The sequence below is a fragment of the Phaseolus vulgaris genome, chromosome 2, assembly GCF_051622355.1.
Source record: "Phaseolus vulgaris cultivar YP4 chromosome 2, ASM5162235v1, whole genome shotgun sequence".
Classification (NCBI taxonomy): domain Eukaryota; kingdom Viridiplantae; phylum Streptophyta; class Magnoliopsida; order Fabales; family Fabaceae; genus Phaseolus; species Phaseolus vulgaris.
Window position 1 is genome coordinate 41,083,756 of NC_143499.1, and position 14,098 is coordinate 41,097,853.

Here is a 14,098-nt window from a genome sequence, read left to right on the forward strand (position 1 = left end):
GAATACGCTACTTTTTCTGTTTTATATTTATTTTCTCTCTTTTGTAGGGTTTTTTCGGGTTTTCATGGTAGGAGTGACACGTCATTGGCGCTGGAACCCCGCGTTGGCTGAGGCGGGTAAGGAAATGGTAAAGCATTTCTTCTGCCTGCACAATTCACATTCTAAGTGTGAAAGTTTAAAAAGTTCTTTTATTCCATAATGATTTTACTTTTTAATCTAATTTGTATTGAAATTCATACAAATATCTTTTGCTCTATTAAAAATAAACTTATTAGTACGGCAACATAATTTTGTAACAATTTGTGTGGTCTCTTTATTAAACTTCAACTTTCATTATTTTTTATTATTAGACAGTTTGATTAAGTTTTAATATAAGATATAAACTTATTAGGCCGAACGCTCACCAAATTTGCTCGAATAACACCGCAAGTAATGGCCGGTCGCCCACTACACTTGCTCGATTATCATCGTCAATCCCGACCGATCGCCACATACACTTGCTCGGTTATCATTGCAAGTAATTGCCGGCCGCCCACTACACTTGCTCGATTATCATCGTAAGTACCGGCCGATCACCACCTACACTTGCTCGATTATCATCGCAAGCACCGGTCGACCACCACCTACACTTGCTCGATTATCATCGCAAGTACCGGTCGACCGCCACTACACTTGCTCGATTATCATCGCAAGTACCGGCCGCTCACTACGCTTCCTCGATTAAGATCGCAAGTGCCGGCCGCCCAACGCCCGCTTGCTCGATTAAGATCGCAAGTGCCGGCTGCCCAACGCCCGCTTGCTCGATTAACATCGCAAGTGCCGGCCGCCCAAAGCCCGCTAGCTCGATTAACATCACAAGTGCCGGCCGAACGCTCACCAAATTTGCTCGATTAACATCGCAATTGCGGGCCGGTCGCCCGATACACTTACTCAATTAACATCGCAAGTGCCGGCCGGCCCGACTGCCCGCTTGCTCGATCATCATCGCAAGTATAATAAAAAGCTAATTAATAAGGATGGCAAAATGGATGAATCCTCGTAAACAGAAAAATTAGGCTCTAGAGAAAACGTTTAACCAATTAGTACATACAGTGGAGTATATTCGTATTAATTTGCTATGGCGCAACACCGAAACATCAAATACTACCGGAACAACGAAAGTAGGGGCTGTATTCAGACTACTATCCTCGGCAGTTTCATTATATGACTCGGAAAAATTAACCTCAAAGCATGTTAATCCCACTAAATCCATTGAAATTGGATCAGATGACCTTGAAGTTCCTTCAAGCTGTACAGTAATATAATGATGAGCAAATCCATTTGACCTTTGCTCATTTAAACTATCAGAAGAATGAGAAGGCCTGAAACGAGAAAGTTTCTTTTCTGTATTTTCATCCATGTATATCGGAATTGAAGAACCTGGTTGCACATATTTTGCATGAGTCTCATTAGAACCACGAACCCCATCAGCATTGCCAAGCCCATGATATACATGATATAAAAGAGGCACTGAAGTTAAGTTTTGCAAAACATAAGGAGCACCACATTTTCTAGCAGACATATATTCTGCACATGGTGAATGCAAAAGTTTGTTGCCTTTATGTTCATCCAATCTGACTAGACCTGGAGCATCAAAGAACATCTCTGTAGCACGTGAAAGACACTGCAAAAAGAAACACTCAAAGGCTAAATTTGCACCTTTTTTTATTGACAAATACAAGATATTAAAAACTACCAGACAAAACAATAATTGAAGATTATCAAGATTGCTATCTTACTTTTTCACTCTAGACCAAAAAACCATGCAAGCCAAAAGTCTAAATTAAATATGAAAATCAAAATTCCCATAAACAGCATATAATAAACAGTAGAATGTAGACTATCCTTTCAAGTCAAAATTGATCAGTCATTCAAAGGAATCAAATTAGTTGGAGTAAACAAGAATAGAAACATGACCAACCAGAACTGGAATCTTCACTATAAATTTGATATGCTAAGAAAATATATTTATATTTGTGGACAGAATTACATATTATAACTACAGGGCGAATGGATGGACTGATACTTCAAATTAGTTTTCCACTATCATAGAAAAAATAATAATAATTACATTGTAAGGCTATTAAAATGATCAGTCACCAAAAACAAAGAACCTGAACTACTTATTTCCTTAGTTTCCCCTAAACTGACTGGAAAGAAATGATTTAGAAAGACAAAATAACAGGTTTCTACAAAAACTGATAAAAAGGGACAATTTTATATACCTCAACTAAGGATTCTGTGATATTAATATTCAGCTGAGTTGTAGATTTGAGAACGATATTTGTCAAAACAGACCTGTTCGGCAGAACACTCATTTCTTGTTCCCTGACCAAAGTCAACAAAAACTGCCAAGGCTCAATAAAAGGCTCCCATGACACCTTCAATTTAGCAGAACACAACCACAAGCAAATAGTTAATGCAAAATAATTTAAACAATAACGAAGGTATGTATCAAGAGAGAATTTTTATTCAATACACCTTTTCTATGTTATTGTAGTTTACTTGAAGGTCCCCATTCACAGAACATTCCATCTGCTTTCCACTTGCAATTATATGAAAAAAGATGTTTCTGACAAGAACTTCAAGCTCAGGCCCATTATAGCTCCACTACAAGGAACACAAAACACTTAATAAGGTTTTTTGCCCAACATCAACTGTATTTGGATCCATGGTCCAATTTCAGTAAGTATAAGTCAGCGAATGTTAAAAAACTGTTTGAATATATAGGAACTAAAATTTTAGACTCTAAACCCTAAACCAAAATACGAATCAAACAATTAGTATTTAATGAACCAAATGTGAGTAAAATGAAATACAAAGTAGCATAAGGTGATATCAACATACCCTTCCATCAGTTATAAGAATAGAAACCTTCCTCATGCGAAATTTGAAAGTAATGCCACTAATTGAATTTTGAGAAGATCCTGATTCCAGAACATCAAATTTTACAGCACCCCATGAATGAATTGCAGGATGTGAAATCCATATATTGGCATTATCACATATAATCTCCACATTGAGTTTGCTGCTGTTTGGATGATTCTTACAGAGTACAGCGACCACATCAACCTCAATTACATCAAGAAGTGGCCAAGATGTATGCCTTCCATTCTCAACTATAATTATTACACTGCTTAGTTTATCAATTTTGGACTTCAGTTGAATACCTATGCTTCTTATGACTAATTCAAAAACATTCATGTTTAAAGAAACAGTAAGAAGCTTTGCATCTTTTGCTTCAGAATATACACTTGAAGGTTTCACATTGAGACCTTCAGCATGCTGTAATTCCACACAAGCTTCTTCGCCAACCCAAACAGGGATGTGAAATGTAATACACACTTTTTCTGACTTAATTATTAAGACATCATTCTTAATCTCTTGTGAGGTAAAAGGTACTGAGGTGCTTTCAGAAGCATTCACAGTCAAACTACTTGTTATTGCTTGCCCTGGAATTTTTTCAAAATTTGCATGAAAATCATTAAGGAATTTAACAACCTCGGTCCACTCAGGCAAATGAAGCCAAAAATCAGCAGAAGAAAGACAAAGGCCCAGTTCATTTTTCCCATCACTAGATTGAGAAAAAGAAATACCAAGTACGGACATGGCAGAGGAGGTTTGGTTGCATTTTGCTAAAACAGAATCATGTGGAGAGTAAAACACTAAGGTAGAGAAACGCAAGTCTAAGTATGCCAAGGAATCATTCAATATGCATGCAGAACAAGTGAACCCCAAATCACACTTGGCTAGTACCGGCCGATCACCACCTACACTTGCTCGATTAACATCGCAAGTACCGGCCGGTCGCCCACTACACTTGCTCGATTATCATCGCAAGTACCGGCCGCTCACTACGCTTGCTCGATTATCATGGCGAGTACCGGCCGCTCGCTACGCTTGCTCGATTATTATCGCAAGTACCGGCCGCTCACTACGCTTGCTCGATTATCATCGCAAGTACCGGCCGCCCTCTACACTTGCTCGATTATCATCGCAAGTACCGGCCGATCACCACCTACACTTGCTCGATTATCATCGCAAGTAATGGCCGGCCGCCCGCTACACTTGCTCGATTATCATCGCAAGTACCGGCCGCTCACTACGCTCTGTGTGTACCATTCAAATTTATCCGAATTTAAAATACAAATGCTTAATTTTAGAGGGTGTATTTCCAAATGAAGATGAGTTTTTCTTTAAAAAAAGAAATGAGTTGTTCGTATTAATTAAAGTATTCCACAGTTACAGCTACGGTTAGAGGTTGACTGGTGTACGCGTTATAATAAATGGGCGTGCACTTAGAAACATGTAAATTAGTTTACACGAGTGACCAATATATACATTTGTAGATTTAATTTAATTTTATTCTAATATATTACTTTTTTAATTTCTTAATTTTAAATTATGTGATTTTATTCATTTTTAATTTAATTATGTATAAAAATTGTTATTTTTAAATTTTTAACGGTGAAATTGAAATAATTAAAAATTAAAGATAAAAAATTACATAAAAATAAATTAAGGGACAAAATTATGAAAACAAAAATTGAAAGAACTAAAATTACGGAAAATAATGTAGAAATCAAATTTCAATTAAGGCATCTTTTTAAGAGTTAAATACCCAAATGAAGTACTTTAATGAAGGGCTTTACTATTCATAAAGTTCGAAACTTATTGAAACGTACATTTTTTTTTTAAAGGATACATGTGATATTATACATTTACACACACAAGCAAGATAGTTGACTTTAAATAATTTAAAAATTATATATGAATTAACTTCACAATGTAAAAATAATATTTTGATTTTTCACAATGCCAAAAATATTTCTTATTAATAATTATTCGACAATTTAAAATGTGATTTTTGCACAATCTCAAATTAAAGTGTATAATAATTATAAATTTAGAATAAAGGTTATGTCATATTTTGTCTCGTGGAGATACAACTAAAATATAATTATAAGAACAGGTAATTTTATGTTTTTTTTATGGTTTAAATTTAATTATTGCACTAGTGAAAAGGGACATTTAATTATAATTCACTTATCATATCTAATGAAATGGTGAGAAACTTGTAAATTAGGTAAGATTTTTTATGTCGGTTAAACCTTTAATCAACAAGAAAAGTATTTATGTTGACTCAATTTAACATTAACATAAAAGTTTCAGTTTTAATTTAAGTTGATATAAAAAATTTATGTAGGTTAAAAGGATGAAAACTTCATTCTATACTTTTTTTTCTTCATGTTATTCTCCTTCTTCTCAGTTCTGGGATTTTTTCCAGCACTCCTATAACTTCTTCCTGCACTTTCATAGGGATGATGAAATTTCCATTTTATCTTTAATGAAATAAATAATTTCATAACATTCCCTTTTCATGCATGTGTTGTAGCCAGACTCATGCAATAAAACAAATCAGATCAAGAAAAGGGAAACTTAAATAAATTGTATTTTTATTATACAATCCAAAATATAAAATTTTATTTTGAATTTAAAAACAACATCCAAATTGTACTGTCTAACATGATATATTTTGGATTCTACAAATTCCAAATTTAAAAATATCTTATGAATTGTTTTTTAAATCCATAATTAGTTTCTAAAGTGTATGTTTTTTTTAAACGTATTTTATATTATACAATGTAGTATTCTTAAATCCGAAAAAACTTTTCAAATTATAGAATTATAAAATAATAAATTTTATTTCAATTTATACAATCCATAATATAATTTTCTGCTCTAAATTATATAATAAAAATGCATAAAATCTAAGTTTGTATACATTAGATTCTGTAGTCCAAAATTAATAAAAAAAACATGAATTCAGAATGATGTTTTTGGAAGTGACAAAATTACTGGGGTGTAGGAAAAATTTCCTACTCACTCCTTTATCTACCTTGTTACCTTATTACCCTCTTCTCTATTTCCAAAGATTGTGATGAAACCACCATTAATTACAACACCGTTGTGCTGAGGCTGTCATGTCATGACCATAGCTTGTTGTTGTGGTCACCAATAGACAGCTAGTGACCACCAATATATACTTAATTTATGAACTCTACATGAAGAAAAATAAAAAAAAATAAAAAAATATTAGTTCTAAAACAAAATCAAACTTTTTTTTTGTTCATTAACAACCAATTGAATGAATATTGCAAAGTTGAGATGGTGACATTAATCTCCCAGTACTATTGAATTGGCTTCATTAAATAAATATATAATCCATTGAGAAGTGTTAGTTATAGAGAAATGTACCATTCATTGAGTCGGTGTTAAGTTATTCAGAAATGTGTCATTCATTCATAATAAAAATGGACCACATTAATATCCATTACTGTCCTAACTGGATTAAGTACTCTTTTTTTTTTCCACTTAAATACAAGAAATAAAAAACAATTATATTTAATGCACGTAGATATAAATAAAATTCAATTACTGCAATTTTATTGTGTATTTACCTTCGGAAATATTTTGTCCCATTTTTTATTATACTCTCTTATAACTTTATGGTGTATAATGTCTAAACTACTTATAGCGTCTAATATTTCACATTGTATAATATCCACATATTCTCTACCATCCAAGTAGCGTTTAGCCCTAAAGTACCGTCTAATGTTTCTACCATACCTCCTCTCTTTATACTCATTATGATATATACAAGTTTGTTTCATTGATAAAACAAATAAATATATTCAATTTTATGGTATTTTTATTAATTATTTTATAATAATAATATTATTATTACTATTCTTATAATTCAAAATATGGTAGGTGAAATTAGTTTTTTTTATATGAGATAAAAAAATATTAACAAATATTTTGCTATAAAAGAGCATGGTCTAAAAACTAGTTGCATTCACATGTATATGTGTATATCGATGAATGAATTTATTTTATAGAGTAAATAGTTGTTTAAAGGAACTTGCGAAGTTAAACTTGGGTGGTTCCTATGCATAAAAAGAACATTTAGCAGAGATACATATAAATCAATTTTAAAGTTAATTATGTACTTTAGAATGCTACATACCAATTATACTAATTTTAAAATCAAATAATTTTGCATAATTTAAAAATAAATATAAATAAAATTTTAACATAAAATAATAATGATTTTAATTATTAAACAATTATACAATAATATTAATGGTGAAAAGAATACAAATATGACATTTACTCAGTTGTAAGATATCAAATCAAATAGATACATCTCCATTAAATTTAAGATTAATCAACACCAAACTTATGAACTTGTGCAAAGGTTGGGGAATTTTTTTGGTTAGTAGAATATTTGCATTTTTTTTAGGGCGTGTAATTCTTATGATTGTTTATTAAAACCCTTTTTTCATCTATAATTATTTTCTTATTATAGACAAAAAAAGAAGAAGACAGAAACGCGTGATGAAATGTCTTCAATTTGCTTTCTTTAACTTAGAGGAAAGAAAAAATCTACACATTCCAAAAATCTCATTATCATTTATCATGAATAATGATGGTATAAAACATTTTACAAATCATAAATATAAGTTACTTTCTAACTAGATACTATACTATCAGATGAAATATTTACAACGGTAGGGTTAACCACAATGAAAATTAAATATATTATGAAGTTGAAAAACAAGACAATTTCATAACTATGATATTATACATGATTTTCACATTTTATTTTCAAATAAGTTTCAAATGAATGTGAATTCTTCTTAATATAACAGATTAAACAAATGTAAAGCAATTGTACATGAAACTTCTTGATAAAGCTTAAAGGCATATTTAAGATTTATTTATCAAATTTACAATTATTTTATTTAATTAATACTATTTTTCTTATCATAAATCATAAAATTTTCTTAAAAAAGGGAGGGATAATGATGATATAGTGCATCAACGTGATCAAATTTCAATAGCAACAACGATCTGCAACAAATTTTTGTTATTCAATATAAAAAGATAATGTCATTTCGATCATTGTTGTTTGATAAATAAATTTTTATGATTTAATGAAATATCTATTCACCAACAATTTACAATGAAAAGTGATAAGTCTTTTACTATTTGCTTTTTTTAAATAACATGTGCAGTATACAAAAACAAATATTTTCCCAGCTTTTAAATTGAAAATTTTAAATAATGGTTTGAATAGTTTTGAAGTTTGGTGAGCGGGAGAATGTGGTGAGTGTTTTGTTTGGGCAGATTCACTAAATCACTTACTTTGAAATGGAAGAAGCTCTGATTCTGCGACTGGAAATTCTGCAAGGCCCTCTCCAAGGCAAAACCCTAGACTTCAAACCCGGATCCGCTGTCCGAATTGGACGGGTGGTGAAGGGCAATACCCTTCCCATCAAGGACCCTGGCATCTCCTCCAAACACCTCTCCATTCTCAACGAATCTGCCAAATGGATCCTCCGCGACCTAGACTCCTCAAACGGCACCGTCTTGGACGCCTCCCGGATCCCCCCAAACACCCCCTTCACCCTCCACCATGACTCCACCATCAAAATCGGAGAATTCACCTCCATCCGCGTCATCTTTCTCCCTTCCCAACAACAACAACAACAGCACGACGCTCTTCCACCCAGACGGAACCCTACGCGCCGTGGTCGAACCGCTCCGGCTCCAGATCCGGTTCCGGTTCCGGCTCCTTCTGAACCGGTTAAGCGACGGTGCCGACCTAGAGGCAGGGGAGTGAAGGGTACGGATAAGAGTGAGGTTCAGAGCGTTGATGAAAGCGACGCGGGTGTAGTGGACGTGCAATCGGAGCGCGTGGATCCTCCCGCGAGGGTTACGCGGAAAACGAGCAGAGCACGGAGCGTGGTTAAGGAATCGAGTGTTGAGAATTTGATTATTGCGGAGGAGAAGGTGGAGGAACGGAAGAGTACGCGGAATCCGAGTTTGGTTGTGGTTTCTGTTTCCAGTGATGATGATTTGGATGTTCCGGTGGTGGAGGAACCGAAGAAAGCACGCCGGACACGGAATTCGAAGAAAACGAGTGGAGTGACTGCGAAAATTGAGAATGTTGAGAAGAAGACAAAGTTGGGTGTTGCTGGAAAGAGGGGATTGGATAAAGAAGGTGAAGATGGGAATGGTGTGAAAGAGGCTTGTGATGGGAAAGAAAAGGGGAATTCGAATGAAGATGATAGGAGTTGGCCTGATTTGAATAAGATGACACTTGGTGAGTGGTTTGATTTCTTGGAAGTTCACTTGCCCAAACAGATAATTGATGAAACCGAAGAGATGATTGATTCAATGACTCAAAAAGCTGAGAGACTCCGCAAGTACATCGCTGAAATGCAACAACAGAATGGCAAGGATAAAATGGCACTTGAGAGATAGGCCAAACATTTCATTTGTTGTGTTTGTAAGTATGCTTACATAGGGCATGATCTTCATAAATTTAGTTCCTACTGCACAGGCGGTAGACATATCTATTACGCTGCAAGCTGCTTAATGGAATTTTGTATCTATTCTTAGATATGGTTTGAGGACTGCTATTGCATGATCTTCTCTGGCTGAAGATCTAACTTGTGTAGGGTTTTAGTTAGTAAATAGCTTTTCTTGAACCATCTTCTCTAAAAAGGATTAGAAGGTAGAAAGGCTATTTCTTAGCAAGAGTGAGATGAGATCCCTATATTAATTTGTATAAGTAGTTTTCATACTATGCTATTAGAAATATGCAAATTGCATTTATATTTGTGTGGACAATTGAGTGAATTTTGTCCCCTTGTTCTAGTCTTCAGTGTCTTCGCATAAGGGAGATACAAGTTATCCGTTGATTGACACCTTGCAACTTCACACATTGCTTTCCGTACACATTTGATGACTTGGACAATCTTTGCTACTGGGAAATGAATTCTAATATATGCAGCTGACTAAACATGGTGTATGTTTAGTCGTACTTTTTTTTATTCGCAGATATTCCTCTTGATCTTTACAAACTAAAAGCTTTTAAACAGCATATTATGATTTTTTTATGTCCCTGTTCCTTTCCTATCATATCATAAGCCTTTTTTATGGTGTGTTTGGTTTGTGTTATGTGTACTGTTTTCATTGCTCACATGAGAATTTAATGGAACCTGTTTCCTAAGCCAAAAAATAGCTTAGAGGTTGTAATGTAAGTACGGTAACTGTATGCTAGTGGTGTGTGCGGAAGAGTAGGAAAAAACATTCCACATCTATAGCTGTCATCTATTCTCCCATTTCAACCTGATTGATTGTAAATGTGATTTGCTGAGAGACTCAGAATTTCTGAGTACTAAGTTAGTTTATGATAAATTTTAGTTTCTTATGGTCGAAGGTTACTTTCAAGCACCGCTGGCAGAGTGCTAAGGATAAATATTCCCACTTCTATCTTTCTTTTATTGTTTTACTAAACTAAATTGTTGTTTGATATAGTCAAGGGGTCATATTCCTCACCTGCGTACACGTTGTGATTTTTCTTCTCAGCAAATTTCTTTCCGTTGGCTGGGTCTAAGGGCAAAGGAGAATAGTATGTTGTAGAGTATCTGATTCACTCTGAATAATAGAAAAATGATCATGAAGATAAAAAGGTGCAATAAATTATCAATTTTCTGTTTAAGCTATGTTACGGTATGATTGTTCTAAAAAGCTATGGTAAATGGAAAGTGTGTCTTCTCCAATTATTGAGTCACAATACATGAAGTCTATATATATTGAGTTGACTGAATATGTGTTTTGTGCAAAATTCTACCACCAATTATGAGAAAGTCTGGCTACAAGACTTTGTATTCTTTAAAATGCTTCTTTGTTGATTTTGAATCATATTATATACCTTTTTGGAGTGCGAGAACAAAACAAAAACCATTGGAGTTCACTATAACTTGCAACAATTTGATTTCTTCACATTGACCGTAGATATATACGCAAGGAACAATCTGAAAGATATACTTAAAAATGCAGGTATAGTACATGGTAAAACATATAATATAAATATTATCACCTCAACCTATTTGCTAAGGAAGAAAAAACATTCCTAATTGAATAGTTTTGTTGCATGAAACATTTGGCATTTTGATGGCATTGAATTGGAGATAGGTGAAGAGAGATGAACATTACATAGGGTTTAGACTTGGAAAGTGCTTAATTAATATTTAGCCCTTATTTTTTTTGTGCTTGATAAATATATTCGACAAAATAGCTAAATACTGATTAACTGAAAGATGATACAAATACCAGTATGTCTCCATGTAAATCAGGAATCATGATACACATCGGTGAATAACAAATATTCAACCCATGACCAACACTATAAATAAACTTTTTGCATAGGTGTAAGATACATTTTAATCAAACACTTTCTACACATAGTACTTACTTAATCGTCAGAGTACCTTTTTTAGGTTAACCCCGACCGAGCATCAACATTTGAGGAAGGAGAGTCAAGGAAGAGACGAGGAGATCACTGATACATCAACAATTGTACATCCAGTTTCATATACTATTTAGGTCATTTTTGCATATACAGATACATATATAAATTAAAATGATTTTTATAAATTAATTTTAAGTTAAAAGCAGATTGTTTTTCTCAATTACATGGAATTTTTTTTTTAAACATGTCCTTAGAAAAATAGTGAAAATGATTCTATTAACAAATTTTAATTCGTTGTCAATAATAATTGAATTTTAAATACATTATTCTCTTAAAAATACCTTACAATATTTCACGCCTTTGGTATATTATGCAAAATTATTTGATTTTAAAATTAGTATAATTGGTATGTAGCATTCTAAAGTACATAATTAACTTTAAAATTGATTTATATGTATCTCTGCTAAATGTTCTTTTTATGCATAGGAACCACCCAAGTTTAACTTCGCAAGTTCCTTTAAACAACTATTTACTCTATAAAATAAATTCATTCATCGATATACACACATATACATGTGAATGCAACTAGTTTTTAGACCATGCTCTTTTATAGCAAAATATTTGTTAATATTTTTTTATCTCATATAAAAAAAACTAATTTCACCTACCATATTTTGAATTATAAGAATAGTAATAATAATATTATTATTATAAAATAATTAATAAAAATACCATAAAATTGAATATATTTATTTGTTTTATCAATGAAACAAACTTGTATATATCATAATGAGTATAAAGAGAGGAGGTATGGTAGAAACATTAGACGGTACTTTAGGGCTAAACGCTACTTGGATGGTAGAGAATATGTGGATATTATACAATGTGAAATATTAGACGCTATAAGTAGTTTAGACATTATACACCATAAAGTTATAAGAGAGTATAATAAAAAATGGGACAAAATATTTCCGAAGGTAAATACACAATAAAATTGCAGTAATTGAATTTTATTTATATCTACGTGCATTAAATATAATTGTTTTTTATTTCTTGTATTTAAGTGGAAAAAAAAAAGAGTACTTAATCCAGTTAGGACAGTAATGGATATTAATGTGGTCCATTTTTATTATGAATGAATGACACATTTCTGAATAACTTAACACCGACTCAATGAATGGTACATTTCTCTATAACTAACACTTCTCAATGGATTATATATTTATTTAATGAAGCCAATTCAATAGTACTCGGAGATTAATGTCACCATCTCAACTTTGCAATATTCATTCAATTGGTTGTTAATGAACAAAAAAAAAGTTTGATTTTGTTTTAGAACTAATATTTTTTTATTTTTTTTTATTTTTCTTCATGTAGAGTTCATAAATTAAGTATATATTGGTGGTCACTAGCTGTCTATTGGTGACCACAACAACAAGCTATGGTCATGACATGACAGCCTCAGCACAACGGTGTTGTAATTAATGGTGGTTTCATCACAATCTTTGGAAATAGAGAAGAGGGTAATAAGGTAACAAGGTAGATAAAGGAGTGAGTAGGAAATTTTTCCTACACCCCAGTAATTTTGTCACTTCCAAAAACATCATTCTGAATTCATGTTTTTTTTATTAATTTTGGACTACAGAATCTAATGTATACAAACTTAGATTTTATGCATTTTTATTATATAATTTAGAACAGAAAATTATATTATGGATTGCATAAATTAAAATAAAATTTATTATTTTATAATTATATAATTTGAAAAAAAATTCGAATTTAAGAATACTACATTGTATAATATAAAATACGTTTATAAAAAACACACCGTTTCAAAACTAATTATGGATTTAAAAAACAATTCATAAGATATTAGTACAATCTTGTTTTTAAATTCGAAATAGAATTTTATATTCTGGATTATATAATATAATCAAGAATATAATCTGTTTAAGTTTCTCTTTTCTTGATCTAATTTGTTTTGTTGCATGAGTCGAACTACAAGATATATACTAATTTATGTTCTGTCTTACTTCACTTGTCATAAATAGTTTATTTTAATTTAGTTATGTTTATCAAATCAATAAAAAAATGTGTTGGTTAGAATTCAATAAAATCCATACTTACTTTGCCTTAAGTATATTCTAATAATGAAATTACATTCTCAATTTATAAAATACATTATTTTTCTTTAAAACAATACAATATAGTTATACAGGAAGACAAAGAAGATAAAAGGGAATGTTGTAAAAATATTTATTTATTTCACTAAAGATAAAATGGAAATTTGATCATCTCTATGAAAGTGCATGAAGAAATTATAGGAGTGCTGAAAAAAAAATTCCAGAACTAAGAATAACATGAAGAAAAAAAAAAAGTATAGAATGAAGTTTTCATCTTTTTAACCTACATAATTTGTTTATATCAACTTAAATTAAAACTTAAATTGAGTTAACATAAATATTTTTCATGTTGATTGAAGGTTTATGTATCACACATCGACTAGAGATGAGGACAACTCATTGTGAGAATAATTCATTGTATATAAGTGGGTGCAAGCCTCAACCTTATGAGCCGGTTTTATGAGTTGAGTTAGACTTTACATTTCATAATAGTTTATCTGACATAAAAAAAAATCTTACCTAATTTACAAGTTTTTCACCATTTCAATAGATATGATAAGTGAATTATAATTGAATGTCCCTTTTCACTAGTGCAATAATTAAATTT

The 14,098-nt window shown here is 31.9% G+C and overlaps 2 protein-coding genes across 2 annotated transcripts; one reads left to right on the forward strand and one right to left on the reverse strand.

The window, feature by feature from the left end:
- Positions 1–7: 7 nt before the first annotated feature.
- Positions 8–3,771, reverse strand: LOC137813027 (uncharacterized). Its single transcript, XM_068615303.2, has 5 exons — positions 2,887–3,771; positions 2,521–2,649; positions 2,265–2,420; positions 1,091–1,663; positions 8–145 (listed from the first exon to the last, which is right to left on the reverse strand). The coding sequence occupies exons 1-5, from the start codon at positions 3,646–3,648 to the stop codon at positions 8–10; spliced, it is 1,758 nt and encodes a 585-aa protein (XP_068471404.2). The 5' UTR covers positions 3,649–3,771.
- Positions 3,772–8,141: 4,370 nt separating this feature from the next.
- Positions 8,142–9,741, forward strand: LOC137812088 (FHA domain-containing protein At4g14490). Its single transcript, XM_068613984.2, has one exon. The coding sequence runs from the start codon at positions 8,257–8,259 to the stop codon at positions 9,370–9,372; it is 1,116 nt and encodes a 371-aa protein (XP_068470085.1). The 5' UTR covers positions 8,142–8,256; the 3' UTR covers positions 9,373–9,741.
- The last annotated feature ends 4,357 nt before the right edge of the window (positions 9,742–14,098 follow it).